The following is a 13,801-nucleotide window of genomic DNA, read 5'->3' on the forward strand; positions in this document are numbered from 1 at the left end:
TTTATGGAAAAAAGTTACTTCATTAAAAAAAATGCTGAAACTGGCCATTTCAAATGTTTGCTTTTGAGATTTGAAGCAATACATTTGATAAAATACAAATAATTTCTCACTCAGGAGAGCTTGCTGCTGTTAAATCTGTGAGATAAATCCGTACGTTTGGGGGAAGGAAGAAAGAAGTTGTGTCCAAGATGCTTCAGAACGTGTATTCAAAACTCTGAATTAGCTATTCAGAGTAAAATTAGCAGAGTACTTTTAATTGGTTCCACCATGTAGGTGAATATATTCCCGGAAGGAAGGAAGGAAGGAAGGAAGGAAGGAAGGAAGGAAGGAAGGAAGGAAGGAAGGAAGGAAGGAAGGAAGAAAGATGGATGGATGGATGGATGGATGGATGGATGGATGGATGGATGGATGGATGCTTTTGGTTTTTGAGTCTAATGTTGTCTGGCAAATACATTTCATATAAAGTAACAAATAATTATGGAAAAGGATCAGGAAGCTTTCATTATAGCAGCAGAACCATAAATCATTCAACTAATTAGAAGTCCATTCTTCTTTCTTAAAAGAGCTTTAATTAACCTAGTTTATATGGAAAAAAATACCCAGGTTTTTGAAAAATTGAGGGGAAAGAACATGGAAGCAATGTTGCAGTTTCCAGCAGATGCATAAATACAATCACTTCACACTTTGACACGGTGGTTTGTCACGATGTGACCTAAAACTACCTTGACCTCCCTGAAATCAACATTTTTGCATTGAAATGAAACAACAGACATGCTTGTTTTGATGTATGGCTGTGTGACATATTATAAATATTACATCACATAACCACAGAGGATGTCAATCAATAAAGAATTTTTTCAGACAGCACTAAATGAACCATGGGTTCTTGCCTCTGAATGGCTCCTTTAACATACTACTTTTGCTTAAATGATTAATAGGGGACATATTGTCAGAAAACATACTTAAAGTGAAAAACAGTAAACTGTAGAAATATCATTCATTTTTTAAGCAATTCTCTAGTGCAAATGTCACATAAATTTACATACAGACAGCACTATTAGACTCTCATAAGCTGGATAGTAGGCATACCTTCCACTTAAGTGTGAAAGCAACGGGAAAATATTTTATTGAATCTAGGCTGCTCTACGTGGTGAAAACCAAAATGCTACAGCTAAGCTGAATTCAAAAGTTGAGAGTCTTCAGGCTAATGATAACCTAGAAATCCTTCTCAAAAATTTGGAACAAAGAAAAAAAAGTATATGCACACCCGGGACAGCTCTGCTGCTGTTTCAACTTACAACATATATGAGCAATAAACCGGTGCATCGAATTCATGCCACTTCCCAATAAACCTGCTTTTAGTCTCTGCCACTTTGTATTGTTTTATACTAACTTCTACAGCAGAGTTTGGATTACATGAAGATAAAATCAGAATTTTATTACAGAACTCTGAATACTGCGGGTGATCTGCTAATAAAAAGTAGGCTCAGGCTCTGCAAGGTCGGCAGCACGGTGACCAGTGCTGCTTGGCTCTGACTTGCCTCAGACAGCCATTTTCAGCCAATGTGAAAAATGCCAGCACACAAAGACTGAAATCTTGTATCAGATGTGAGCAAAGAAAAAGAAATCCAATTACTTTTTTTTTTTTTTTAAATAATCACTTGCCTAAAGGTTATAGCTATGAAAATTATGTCACTTCAGCAGACATTCTGTAAGTTTTGGATCTATCCTCACAGTCATCATGAGTCACAAGTATTTTTATTTTTAAAAAAATAACCCTTGTCATTTTTAGCAACATTTCATTTGGATCAGTTGGACATATAGTATTTTATCAGGCTTCCATATTAATTTCCAGATGGCCTTTTGTGTAATCTAGCTCATTAAAATTACATTATAGAGGTAGTTTGGGTTTTTTTTTATTTGAATCCAAACACTAACTGCTCTGAGTAAAGCAGCACAATACAGAAGGAGTCCTTTTTCCTGTGTTCTTTAATAGTGCCTTGATAACTATAGTAGAAGAAACTCATCACCGTAATTGAATGTTAGCAGAAGACAATGCAACTGGCTATCTAAGCGCAGTGATTTTTTTTTTTTACTGACTGTCACCCTTAGTGTATGTAAATGTTGCCTTACCTTGGCCTTAAAGAAGGAAAGGCCGTAAGTAGGCACATATGAGCACTCACATTCAGGAAATCCTGTGCACACCTGCTCAACTCAAACATGTGCCATACAGCACTGAAATATTTCTTGAGGTAGGGTTCCTGAGAGTGATCTCACCGAAATGGGGTTGCTCAAATTCCCAGAGGTTTCATCAGTGCTTTCAGAATAGAGTAGATATTTGTTTGAGACTCTGAGTTGGTTTTAGTTCAGTATTTTCCCAGTAATAAAACAAAATGGACATACCTTATCATATCTACAAGCAAAAACACTAACCTGTACCTCTGGTAGTCATCTTCATCCTTTTCTTTGCAGACCAGTTCATTTGGGCAGGCCATGTTTCCAAGCAAACTGAGATACTGTAGTGAGGGCACAACTTCAGCCAAATGATCCAAAAGGCTTTCTAATTCTGTTATGTGTCAAAGGTTGTGGGTTAAGGATTTGATGACATTAATGAAAAAAGCATTTAGAGTTGCATCACTGCTGATTTAAACATACATTTCAATAACTGACAATCAAATTTAGTATGGCATTCGGGAAAATGTCACATTAATTGTTCCAAGGGCAAACAGGGATAAACTTCAGTCAGTTTTTTGGCATGGAATGAAAGAATTCGGCTGTTTTGTCATTCTTTTCTCCTCCTTTCTTTCCTAGGTGGTTCACTACAAAACATTAAAACTTTGACAAAATGATGGATGCTGTGTGGTAAAATGGCTAGCAATTGCTGGAGCCATGAAACTTTTCCAGCATGGAAACAAACAGTTAGTTTCACAGCACATTCATCACTAATATATTCAGTCCACTGGAAAATGAGTTTAAAAAAAAAAAAAGAAAAAAGTCAAACCACAACAACCCACTTTCACTCACAGCATATAAATGCTTTGAGTGCCACAGCAACACATTCGTAATTACTCAATTAGTATATGTGAATTAATGCTTCACTAAGTGCAACTTAAAGACTTCAGTGCTACAAGTATTTTATATATGAAGCTTTAAAGTCTTGTAAAGCATAAAATTTTTCATTAAAACAGCCTTATATTTTGGTGTTCATGAGGCTTTTTAACTTAACGATATTCCTTAGAACATAAATAATGATGATACACCTTCAACATTGTAAACTATGTTACAACAAACAAGCAAACAAAGGTTAAAGTATCTTTTAACCACTGCAATATTGGAAATCACAGCTTAGGTTTAAGCATAACAACAATATTCAACCATTTGCACCCTGTTGATTGATCAAATAAAGCAAATTATTTTGTTGTAGTGTGACGGTCTCTAAGACTCGAACTATACATTCTTATTTACCTCAGTTTACATGCAAAGAAAAAGGCGTGATTCTCAAAGAAGATGCCATGCATATGCGTGTAAAAAGTTTTCAGTGTTTAAAAATTGCCTTAGACAATAGTAATAATTATTCAAAACCATTAAAGGGCATTTCATTGCTCTGTTTTTATCCACTCCTGCTGTTAGAGACGGCAACTATTGTTTTAAATCCTCAGTTCACTTGTGTTGCTATTATTTATACTTGATTTATGTGTTTCTGTTATCTTTGTTATTTTTAGCTGATGGAATTTACTTTATTTCTTCACCTCAATATCTTAAGGGCAAGAGAAGCAATACAAAATGGAAAGAGCAGCTTCATTGTTAAAAATGTGGTCTTCCTTTTGTAAGCCTGAAAGTTTATTTCCAAAAACACATGAAGATCATGCTGACAATTACTAATTTCAACATATTAAAATCAATGTATCTACACTCATAGTTAATGTTCTGTCCCATAAGGTCTGAAGAATCATACTCAAATATTTTGCGTGAGTGAGAAAAATGAGGATTTGAAATCAGTTCTATGAATTAATTAAAAAGGTAAAAATGCTAACTTTTAATTTGGCAAAGCCACATTATGGAATGCTATATGCCAGTAAGTAATCAACCAGACCCTAACAAAAATTGTCTTTTTGTAGCACCACATGATATAAATCTTCTTTGCTAGCCAGGATGAATCCCCAATCAAAATTTGGTGCTAATTCTCATCTTCTCACATCTGGAACTCAAGCTCACACATAAACTTTTTCACGGCTCTTTCAGGAAGTATGTGACTGTGATGGCAAGGTCACAAACTTTTTCCACACATGTTCAAGTGAAAGGCTTTTTAAAAATTTCCTAAGACTGTTAGAGAAGTGCTTGAATCTGGCACCCTCCCTCAGCCAGGAGAAACACTTAATTTCTTGCAGGACTGCTTAAGTTGCAAAAAGGTTCTCTGAGAGAAATAGTTTATTATTACAAAAGACAGTTATTTCCATAACAGCAATCACACAGGGGGTTAGCTATTGCAAGGCTTAGATTGTATCTGGCCATTTCCTATTGAAAGGAGAAAAAAACCAAACCAAAACAAAAACACAGCCACCAAACTTTTTGCTTCTTTTATGGAGTAAACAGGCGGAGTTTTTGCTTGCCAATTCAGTAGAGCTTTTTCTGGGGTAGAAGCTTTTCTCCCCAACGATTTGCTGAATGTGGAGTATGACATGTATTCTAACTCTCACCTGACCATGCAGACTTAGGGACAAATATCAAAATGTATTGCGATATGTAATGATGAAGAGCAGTATCAGTTTAGATTTGCAAAAAGTATAAGACTATGCATCGAAGTCCTATGGCAAGCAAAAGGGAGAGACACCAAATTCACTAAGAGTTTTGGGTACTTAACATTAGTTGATAATCTGCATCTCAAAAATCTAAATCTTCCCAAATTCGGAAATTAGTGTCTAGATTCGAATATCTCATATCTAAACCCTGAGCATTGATTTTAGATGCAGAAACACCCTCCTAAAAATTATCTCAGGCAAGGATGACCGGGAATCACACACAGATCTCTTACTGTGCAGTTCTGTGTGAGACTCCCCAGACCTTTTCTTTGTTATCATTTACCCCTCTCCCTCCACTAAAATAGATATTTAGCATCCTAGCATTATTTCAATTTCAGCTGCAACAGAAACATGTGCACAGGACAAACCCCAAGAACTGGACATCATCACATCAAAAGTAGGTGGTCATTAATTCATAGAAAAATTGAAGCTTTGCAGGCTTGGACAGCCCAAAAATAACAGGACACCAGCAACACTTGAGAACAAACCAACCTGTGGCTTATGACAGTCAACTTTTTTGTGCCAGAATCAGCAGTTATAAATAAAATAATTAAAATTTCTGTTGCTTAGGACTTTAACTATCTTTTCTCATCCCTCTTAAAAACAAAACAAAATGCAAGGTACAGATTATTTTTCCAAGAAGCCCCATCCACCTGCCATCACAGTTATTCTTTACAAAGCAGGTAGGAAAAAATAAATGATATCCTGTTCAAATTCTCATGATTGTTTCTCAGAGATGAGTCATAAGTCATGGTGCACTTCTAGTGTGCTGTTTAGTTAATTAGCATGTCATATACTTATTTTAATCACAATACTGGAACTACACAATGCCACCAAAAGTGTAGTCTTTCTAAAACAATGCTAGGAAAATACAGAGGGAGAAAATCAAAAGCAAGTCTGAAATTGCATTGCCAGCTTCCTTTTTATGGTTTATTGTTGCAGCCTAAGGAGTGTCATGTTGGTGCAATCAGAGCCAGAGCTGCAAAACCCTGCTGTGCCATTTCTAAGACCAATTTCAGCTCCATTCTCTCCAAAAAGGAAAGCCACAATTAAATCCATGGACAGTGCTAGCGAACATTTTTTTATTTATTTAAAGCTCTGTGACAACAGCCCTGAACTGATCTTTCTGAAGTCCGTGTCACTGGTCACCAGGTGGATATGTAACAGTGATGCAAATACTTACACTATAGTCTATTGTTTGAAAACTGGTTTACAGTGTCACTGTTATGACAATTAAAGTACCTTAGTGTAGCAATCCGTCTCCTAATTCAACAGTCACCATTACCAATCTATTAATGCCTCTCTTTCTAACAGAAGTTGACTAAAATGAAAATTTGTAACAACAAAAATTTTAAACTCTTCAGCTCTTTAGCTCACAAGCTAAAACATTAATTCTCAGCAATTACACAACAATAGTCCCCTCCAAAACCATAACCTGGCCTCCATGAATTATTAACAGAAACATACTAGACATACTTTAAAATTTCGTCCTCGTCAAAAGGACTACTGACTTCTTGCACCATTTCTAGTTTTTAATTAGGGAAACATTTAGAAGAACTGGGTATCTCATACTCAGATCACCTTTTTTAAGCCTCTTAATTATGTCACACATATGTATACCACACATGCATATTTACAGTAGACTGTTCACAGCATACATACGCACAAGCATACACAACCGTATCACCAGAGTTTCTGTTCAGAAAAACAAATGCTACCAACATCACTGAGACATTTAGCAATAGAACTACCTGGAAAAAATAGTACTGTGGTAGGTCCAGTTAAGCTGCAGAGCAGTATAATTTTTTGCAAGTTTTATGTGACCAAAAGTATCCTACAAATAAGCATGTTCTGACTTGTCTGTTTTCGCTCACTATCTGGTATCCGATACCATAGCTTTTTAGGTTCTCCAGAAGGCAAAAAGAACAAGCGAAAGCCCAAAGCAAATGATGCATCTCCCTTCTCTGGCTAAAAATTAACTGTCTATGCAAGCTCATAACATTTTTGTTTGTTTTGTAGAAAATCCTGTCGCCTGGATTAAAATTCTAGTGCTAGTCAGGACTATGGCCCCTTACAAACACTTCAGAGATTAGTTCCACGGTATTCAAGACTACTACCAAGGAAGGATCGGTGTGATTCAAAGTTAAATTGTCCCCAGGGAATATTACATTTGAACAAGGTCAAAGTTGTAAACTCTGAGAGGATAGTATAATGCCACTTTGCTTAGTCAATTTTAGGAGAACCTCACAAGCAGAGACAGCCGTTTTGGTGCTAAGATGTGTCTTGTGACAGCCAGCATAATTAAAAGACCATTCTTTTATACTTCTGAGAGGTTGAGTGGATTCACACAGAAACTACTGGATGGTGTCTCATGTGTTCCACTATTTGACACCTCTCTATTCTCGAGAGTCTCTTTAGCTGTGTCCTTTCACTAGTCCCTCCAGCATATTTCCAGGGCACAGACACTGCATGAATCCTTTATAGAGAGTAATATAAGGGTCCAGCTGCTTTAAGTACTGAGGACTGATGCTGGTCATCCCCAAACTCCATGCTGTTTCCTCTCTTACCCGTATTCTTGGTATAACCATATTCATGGTTGCTTTTCAGGGACAACTGCTGGTCAAACCTATGCAGAAAGAAACACAACCTTTGCTAACATTTTCTAAATGAAATTATTCTATATAACGCTATACAAATGCTATGCTAATAGATAACTGTCCAAACAAACTAACCTATATGTATTTCCTATCTTGCCACTCAATTATTTTTTGCATATAGTTTGAAGTATGCAAGAGAATCTGGGATTTCTTTCTGTAACCTTTTTCTCTGCCAGCAGTTCTTTTTACTAGTCACACACTCAAATACATTGACTTCATAAGAAAAGTGACCACTCTTGTTCTCTCTCTCAGTGCTTTCCAAGTTGCTCCACCATTTTCTTTCAAAAAGTTTGCGCTTAGTCTTTTCAAATTTTTAGCCATCCCACTTCCCCAAAAGAGTTGCAGGAGAGCTTTTCATGTTAATGACCTTCTGTGATTACAGCTTTTGGAAGTTCTTAAAGTTTTGTCTCTTCAAAGAGACAAAGTAAATAGCAATCAGCTTTACATTCAAAGTTTTTTTGAAATACGTACATAAAGAGTATCAGAAATATCACACGGAATTCCAGACCACCACATAGAAAGACCCAAAACTGTCACTCAGAAGTCTTCTGCCAACTAACCATCTGTCATGCAGGTGCTGCAATCAACCTAACATTAAAACAGCTGGATAGCACTTCTACCAGAGTCATAAATGAGCAAGGTACCTATATTTATTCCCATTTGAAACATTTGCTTCAATTAAATTTATCACAAACACGGTGTAGCAACCACAAGCTATTCCACAGGCAAATAGCCTTGAAGCAGAAGTTACCAATTCTCCTCTGAATGCAGTGTGAAAAGATCTTTGCCACCTGAACGCTTTTCCATTAGAATGTGCTAGGTCTTCAAGGTTGGATAACCACAGAAATAGCTTGCAATATGCAAGTATACATCTTCCCCTTCTGTATGTGCAAGAGGATGTCACGCACAGTCATTTGTATGCCACGTTCTGGCCTGAACCCTATCTGGTAGGGAGACAGGGCCTTGAGATAGGGCCTTGTTCACTGACTTTAAAACCATTTTGCTCAAGAAAGAAAAGGTGCGTCACAGGTGGTAATTAACTAAGTCCATACATCTCATGGCGAGCTTCCTGCATACTGAATACTTGGGGAAAAAAATCTCATTCGGCCTGCTGGAACAGCATTAGTTTTCTCTGTGTAGCTGGAGTTGCCAGTGCCTTTAAGGGTATTTCAGAAAGCCCGTGGTTCCAAGGCTGCAGATCTGAAGAGCAGGTTTCAATGTTGTTAGGTATACAAATGTGAGAAAAAGAAGAAACGTTTCTATTCCTGCCATCAAATTACGTTTCTGGTTCTCCAGAGAGGCCCATCGTGAAACCGTATGTCCTTTCTTTCAAAGTTTGTTTCTTTGTTTGGGTTTTTTTTTTAAACACTATTCTGCCCAAATGTTGCTCAAGGTTCCCAAGGCAACACAAAGACAATCAAGAATAAAGCAGCCGCTTGCCATTTTTTTTTTTAAAGTTCTGACATCTGGAGTTGAACTGGTCCAAGCACTGCTGTAGAACAGGGTAAGGAATCACCTGGACTGAAGACTACCTCCCTCTTCCATAGATGTTTGGCATTAGGCATTCACATTACTTGATTTTTACTTCAGGTACACTTTATTCTAGAAGAAAGATTTTTGGCTCATCAGGTACTGCAGTTCTCTAACAAGCCACACTCAGATTTAGCCAAATCCGCAATTGTGGCATGGAGAGCTCAGAAGTATATGCAGGAAGACTGCTGTACCATTTCAGCTTAGATCTTTGTTTAGTGGAAATAGGGATCTGTGCAGAATAGGAGACAATTTTTGTTTTTAATGTATTCACTCAATCTAAACATCAAGTCCTCAGCATTTAACAGAAAGAGATTCTGGTCAGACTGGGACTTTAGGTCTTCAAGCCCTTCAGGACAATGTAGGAACAAGCACAAAGGCAAAATAAATTACAATCCACTGTTGGGGGTTAAACAAATCCCTAACTGTTAGGCATTATGATGAGACCTCTGTGAAGACAGCTTATACCAGAAATACTTATTGGTACATTCTTCAGTTGAGGTACTCGATCCATGCTGTTTTCAAAGACTCAAGAACGTTTAATCCTGTGATCTGAACCACACTGATAACTCCTCTTGCCATAAGTAATGCATATACCATTATGGGCATTCTGCCCAGCTCTAGATTTCCCACTCTATGGTGTGAAATATTTCAGTTTTCCTCTAAACCATTCAAAACCTAGACCTAGATTCAATGTCTGCATTCTACATCTACATTCAACACCTTTATTCTAAATCAATTTTGGTATCCGTTCTTCAGAAGCATATAGAATGTATGTTAAATGGATGACCAGCTCACTGGACTAAGTCAAGAAATAGGGTTTTTGCTTCAGAGAGTGACGGACCTGGTTCACTATCAGACTTGTCTATTTTGAAGTGAGGCAGTGAACACCATCTAATTTTCAGCATGCAGGTATAGATATTTGACAAACTACCACTGCTGCCCTTTTGAGTAGTTTTAACAAATGTTAAAAAGATTGAAACGTAAAGGAAATTGAAATGTCTGTACTATATAGTCCCACTGTAACACCACCCATGATCAGCACAGTGAAAAGCCATGAAACCTCACACTGCTATAACACACACAGAGGAATAAATCTATTTAGAAGTTTCCTGACTGATTCTTAGTATCTAGTGAACACACGTAAAAGTAGAAATGAGGCTTCCCATTACAAGCATAGGTGACTGCAGTCATGAGCCCTCCTCCAAAACCAACTTCCTACCTACCACCCATCCATCCTAGTCTGTACTGCCTACTGCCATCCATTGTGTCTGATACAGAAACTAAGATGATATGTTTCCCCAAGTAAATCAGACTTTTGTAAAAACAAACATACTACACACAAGAAAAAAGCATGTTAGAGACATGTAAGCCAATACTGCACAATGTTGATAACTATCCTTTCTGTATTTCAGCTATACAGACTGCATTTTAAAATATTTCTAACAGATTACACATTACAGAAAAATTGAGGTATAACACTAGGAAACTGTTCTTAAAATAGTAATATTTAAATTTGGTTCTTCCACTTCTAGTAGAAAAACTGGTAGTGGCCTAACAGTAACTGAAATACACAACCACTATTTGAAGAAAAATATACTAGATGATTCTTCTAAGTATTTACCTGATTTAGAGATAAGCTTTCATCTTTGTACAGTGTATCCAGACATTATGTTAGGAGGGGCCAAATGTTATTTACAAATACAACGCCACACAATAAGTGAACCATGTAAAAGGAGTAGAAAGGTCTTATCAGAACTATCAAAACAGGATCTGGATCAAAATGAAGCCAAAATAAAAGGAATACAGTAATATTAAGAGATACCCAAGAAAGCTCTCATATGAGTTTTAAAGTTTACATTTTATTCCAGTTTTCACAGACGTCAATTTGGCTTTTTGTTTGTTTTCATTTCTCTCTTTCCATATCTAAATATTTATGTATACATGGTAATATTCCACCAAGTTTTGTTTCAGATCAGTATTCTTTCCTCACTTGTGTCCTTTCTGTAGTGCTACTGTCATATACTAAACAATCTTTCCTGTGATGTATTTCATTTTTCTATTAAATTTACATTTGTATTTGAACATTTTTAAAAGAATTCTATAGAGAAATCGTTCATTAAAAGAAGTGATTCAAGTTCAAAAGAGACCTTTTTCAAATGCAGTATCCACACTGAAGAGAGGAATCTGCAAGGTCTCTGTGCTTCTGAAGACTGCTGTATCTTCCCTACAAGAGATCACTACTCCCTAGGGCTCAAAATGTTAATGATGGACAGCAGTTATTTTTTCTTCTCCGGGCAGTTTGTGTACATTAGGCATTTTACAAGCATTTCTGCAACTCCCCTGTTAAATTATTAGCAGCGCACTACAAAATGTATACATTATTTCTATAAGCTGGGTAGCTCAATACTTTCAAAGCTCTACCTTCATAGTTTTAAGATTGAATTAAAAAAATCCCAGGATAGATCAAATCCTTCTTACCTGTTAGCATTGACTTTGAGAGCTTACTCACTTGACAATAGTATTTTAAGTATGTCTGTGAGACCAGCAGACACTCTTCCAAGAATACTACTGACAGGATAATTTTTTTTCCCCTCTGATTTTGTTCACTGAGTTCTTATTCAATACACCTGCCATCCTTTTGGTAAGCGCAAAGCTCCTCCTTGACACCCCCCCAAAGGACAAATATACTCACACGCGTTTGGGTCTTACAGCCAAATTTACCTTTCATGGTTTGTAGAAGGAGATATGCTGCACCAGACATACCACCACCCATAGCATCAGCAAAAACGTCCTTGTACGTTCTTCATCAAAGCATGACCAGTTCAGATTTTACCGTGGGAGCAAACAATAAAACCAGTTACTCAAATCCAACCCACAGAATCCTGGCATTAACCAGAAATCTAGCCAAATACCTAGTACAGTAATGACTGTCACTGCCCAAGAGACACTCTTGGCAAGTTTCCAGGGCCCAAAGAATAAAAGTTACTCTGCTGATTTTTTTTTTATTTATAGAGTCAAAAATAAGTGCAGAAATCGTAGAATCTGCAGTTATTTTTATTCTCCTCAGTAGGAGGATTTTGCTTTAGTAGGGGGTAAATTGCTCTCTGTTTACATTGTCTGTAATAAAAGCCTGCAGTTGAGCAGCCTTGTCCTCTCGCTGCAATTACAAGGAGAGGGCTTTCATGGTCTGTGCTCTAAGACTCTGCAGGCCTCTCAGTTGGCCTTTTGGCCACAATTTGATCGCCCTTCACTTTTGTAAAACCATATATTAACGCATCTTCAAATCTCCAGAAGGGTCAAAGTATGGGAAAATTATTTAATAATCAAGTCCATGCCCAGCCCTTGCAGATAATTAGTCTTTACAGACCGTTATCTATCAGCCTACAGACTAGGGGCTCTGATTCAGCAGAGTACTTAGGCAAATGCTGAAATATTTATTCTGAATAAACTTAAGCAGGCACTAACTTCAGGCATATGGAGAAGTGCCTGATTGGTTACGAATGGACTTAACCATCCATCTAAATACTTTAATGTATTAAGACCTTGATTTGGACAGCATTTTATATGAATTTATACAGAGCTGGAACACCGAGAATACAGTGACTTGCTTTTACAGCTGCGGTTGCAGAGCAGCTACCAAATTGTGCGTATTAACAACTTCATTAGAATAGAGAAAGGTATTACATTTCTTGGTGGGTTTTATTTTCTTTTATTTTACTTTAATGTTTTAAGAGCTATTTAAAGTATAAACACTTAATAGCGTTTCACTGCACTCTCTATTCCACTAGAGGTCAGCCTGCAACAGAACCCCAAGCAAACACAGGAACTGCTGCACACTGGTAGCACTGACATTATTTTCTTTCTCTATTTTATATATTAGAAAGATTTCTTCAGAGCCATAACTTAGATCTCTCACTAAAATGGAGCAACAGGAAGATATAATGGTGCATTTCATTTATGAATGACCTATAATAAATTACTATGAAGTATTCCAGGTGCCAAACGACAGAATGCTTTGTCTGCACATGAACTATATTTCACATACTTTAATTTGGCTGACACATAAAACTCATTTGACATTTTGCAGGTATTTCTTTGAAAGGATATTTGATTCTTGTTGAGCGTTAAGGTATGGAGGTGGGGTAACCTGGGTAACAGAAGGTCATTTCCAAGTAGATTGTTGTCCAAGATCAGCTCTTCCAAGTAACTGAATGTTTTCAGTCCTTCTAGTGACCTGCAAACGACAAAGGCAACAGGAAAAATGATACTCCACTAAATCAGGGAGGCCATTATGAGCTGAAATAAATATTTTAACCTTCCCTTTCAGGAGTGGGAATAGTTTTGGTTTGGGCCTGTCAGAAGAGTGAATGACAAGCATTAGTGGCAAGGGGAGTGCTGGCACTGCAACACATCCTTCACATGCTGGCAGGATGAAGGATGGGGGTCACTTAGTGAGTAGCCAGGATCCAAAACAAAAGGCTTCAGATATGGGGCCTGCAGGATGAATTTGTCAATGTCTTGTGCCTTCAGGCACCCAGCCTCGCCTGACCCTAACCTCCATTCCCAAGATAAATAACTCTGTCACAGTTCACCTTCATTCCCTGGACACAAATTTAAGTTGTCATCCATCATTTCTGCCAAGAAATATCATACCCCGCTAACAATAATAAATACAACTTCAAGTATCATTTCTTAGCAGTTACCTTACATGCAATAATAGGAAATGGAGAAGGGATTTTTTTTTTTCCTTTTTATTAACCACTTAATTTGCTTCTTGAGTCCCTGCAAACAAAATAAAATGTTCTCTACAAA

The 13,801-nt window shown here is 37.1% G+C and overlaps 1 protein-coding gene across 1 annotated transcript in view; it reads right to left on the reverse strand.

Annotated features, from left to right (window-relative positions):
* Positions 1-13,550, reverse strand: part of LOC103920881 (chromosome unknown open reading frame, human C10orf11) — a 310,404-nt gene extending 296,854 nt beyond the window's left edge. The window contains exons 1-3 of the mRNA XM_009328738.1: positions 13,545-13,550; positions 13,097-13,261; positions 2,434-2,573 (exon numbers count right to left, since the gene is read on the reverse strand). Coding sequence (XP_009327013.1) covers positions 2,434-2,573; positions 13,097-13,261; positions 13,545-13,550 — 311 coding nt within the window. The remainder of the gene's footprint in view (positions 1-2,433; positions 2,574-13,096; positions 13,262-13,544) is intronic.
* Between the last annotated feature and the right edge of the window lie 251 nt (positions 13,551-13,801).

This window comes from Pygoscelis adeliae, unplaced genomic scaffold (genome assembly GCF_000699105.1).
Source record: "Pygoscelis adeliae isolate BGI_AS28 unplaced genomic scaffold, ASM69910v1 Scaffold16, whole genome shotgun sequence".
NCBI classification, from domain to species: Eukaryota; Metazoa; Chordata; class Aves; order Sphenisciformes; family Spheniscidae; genus Pygoscelis; species Pygoscelis adeliae.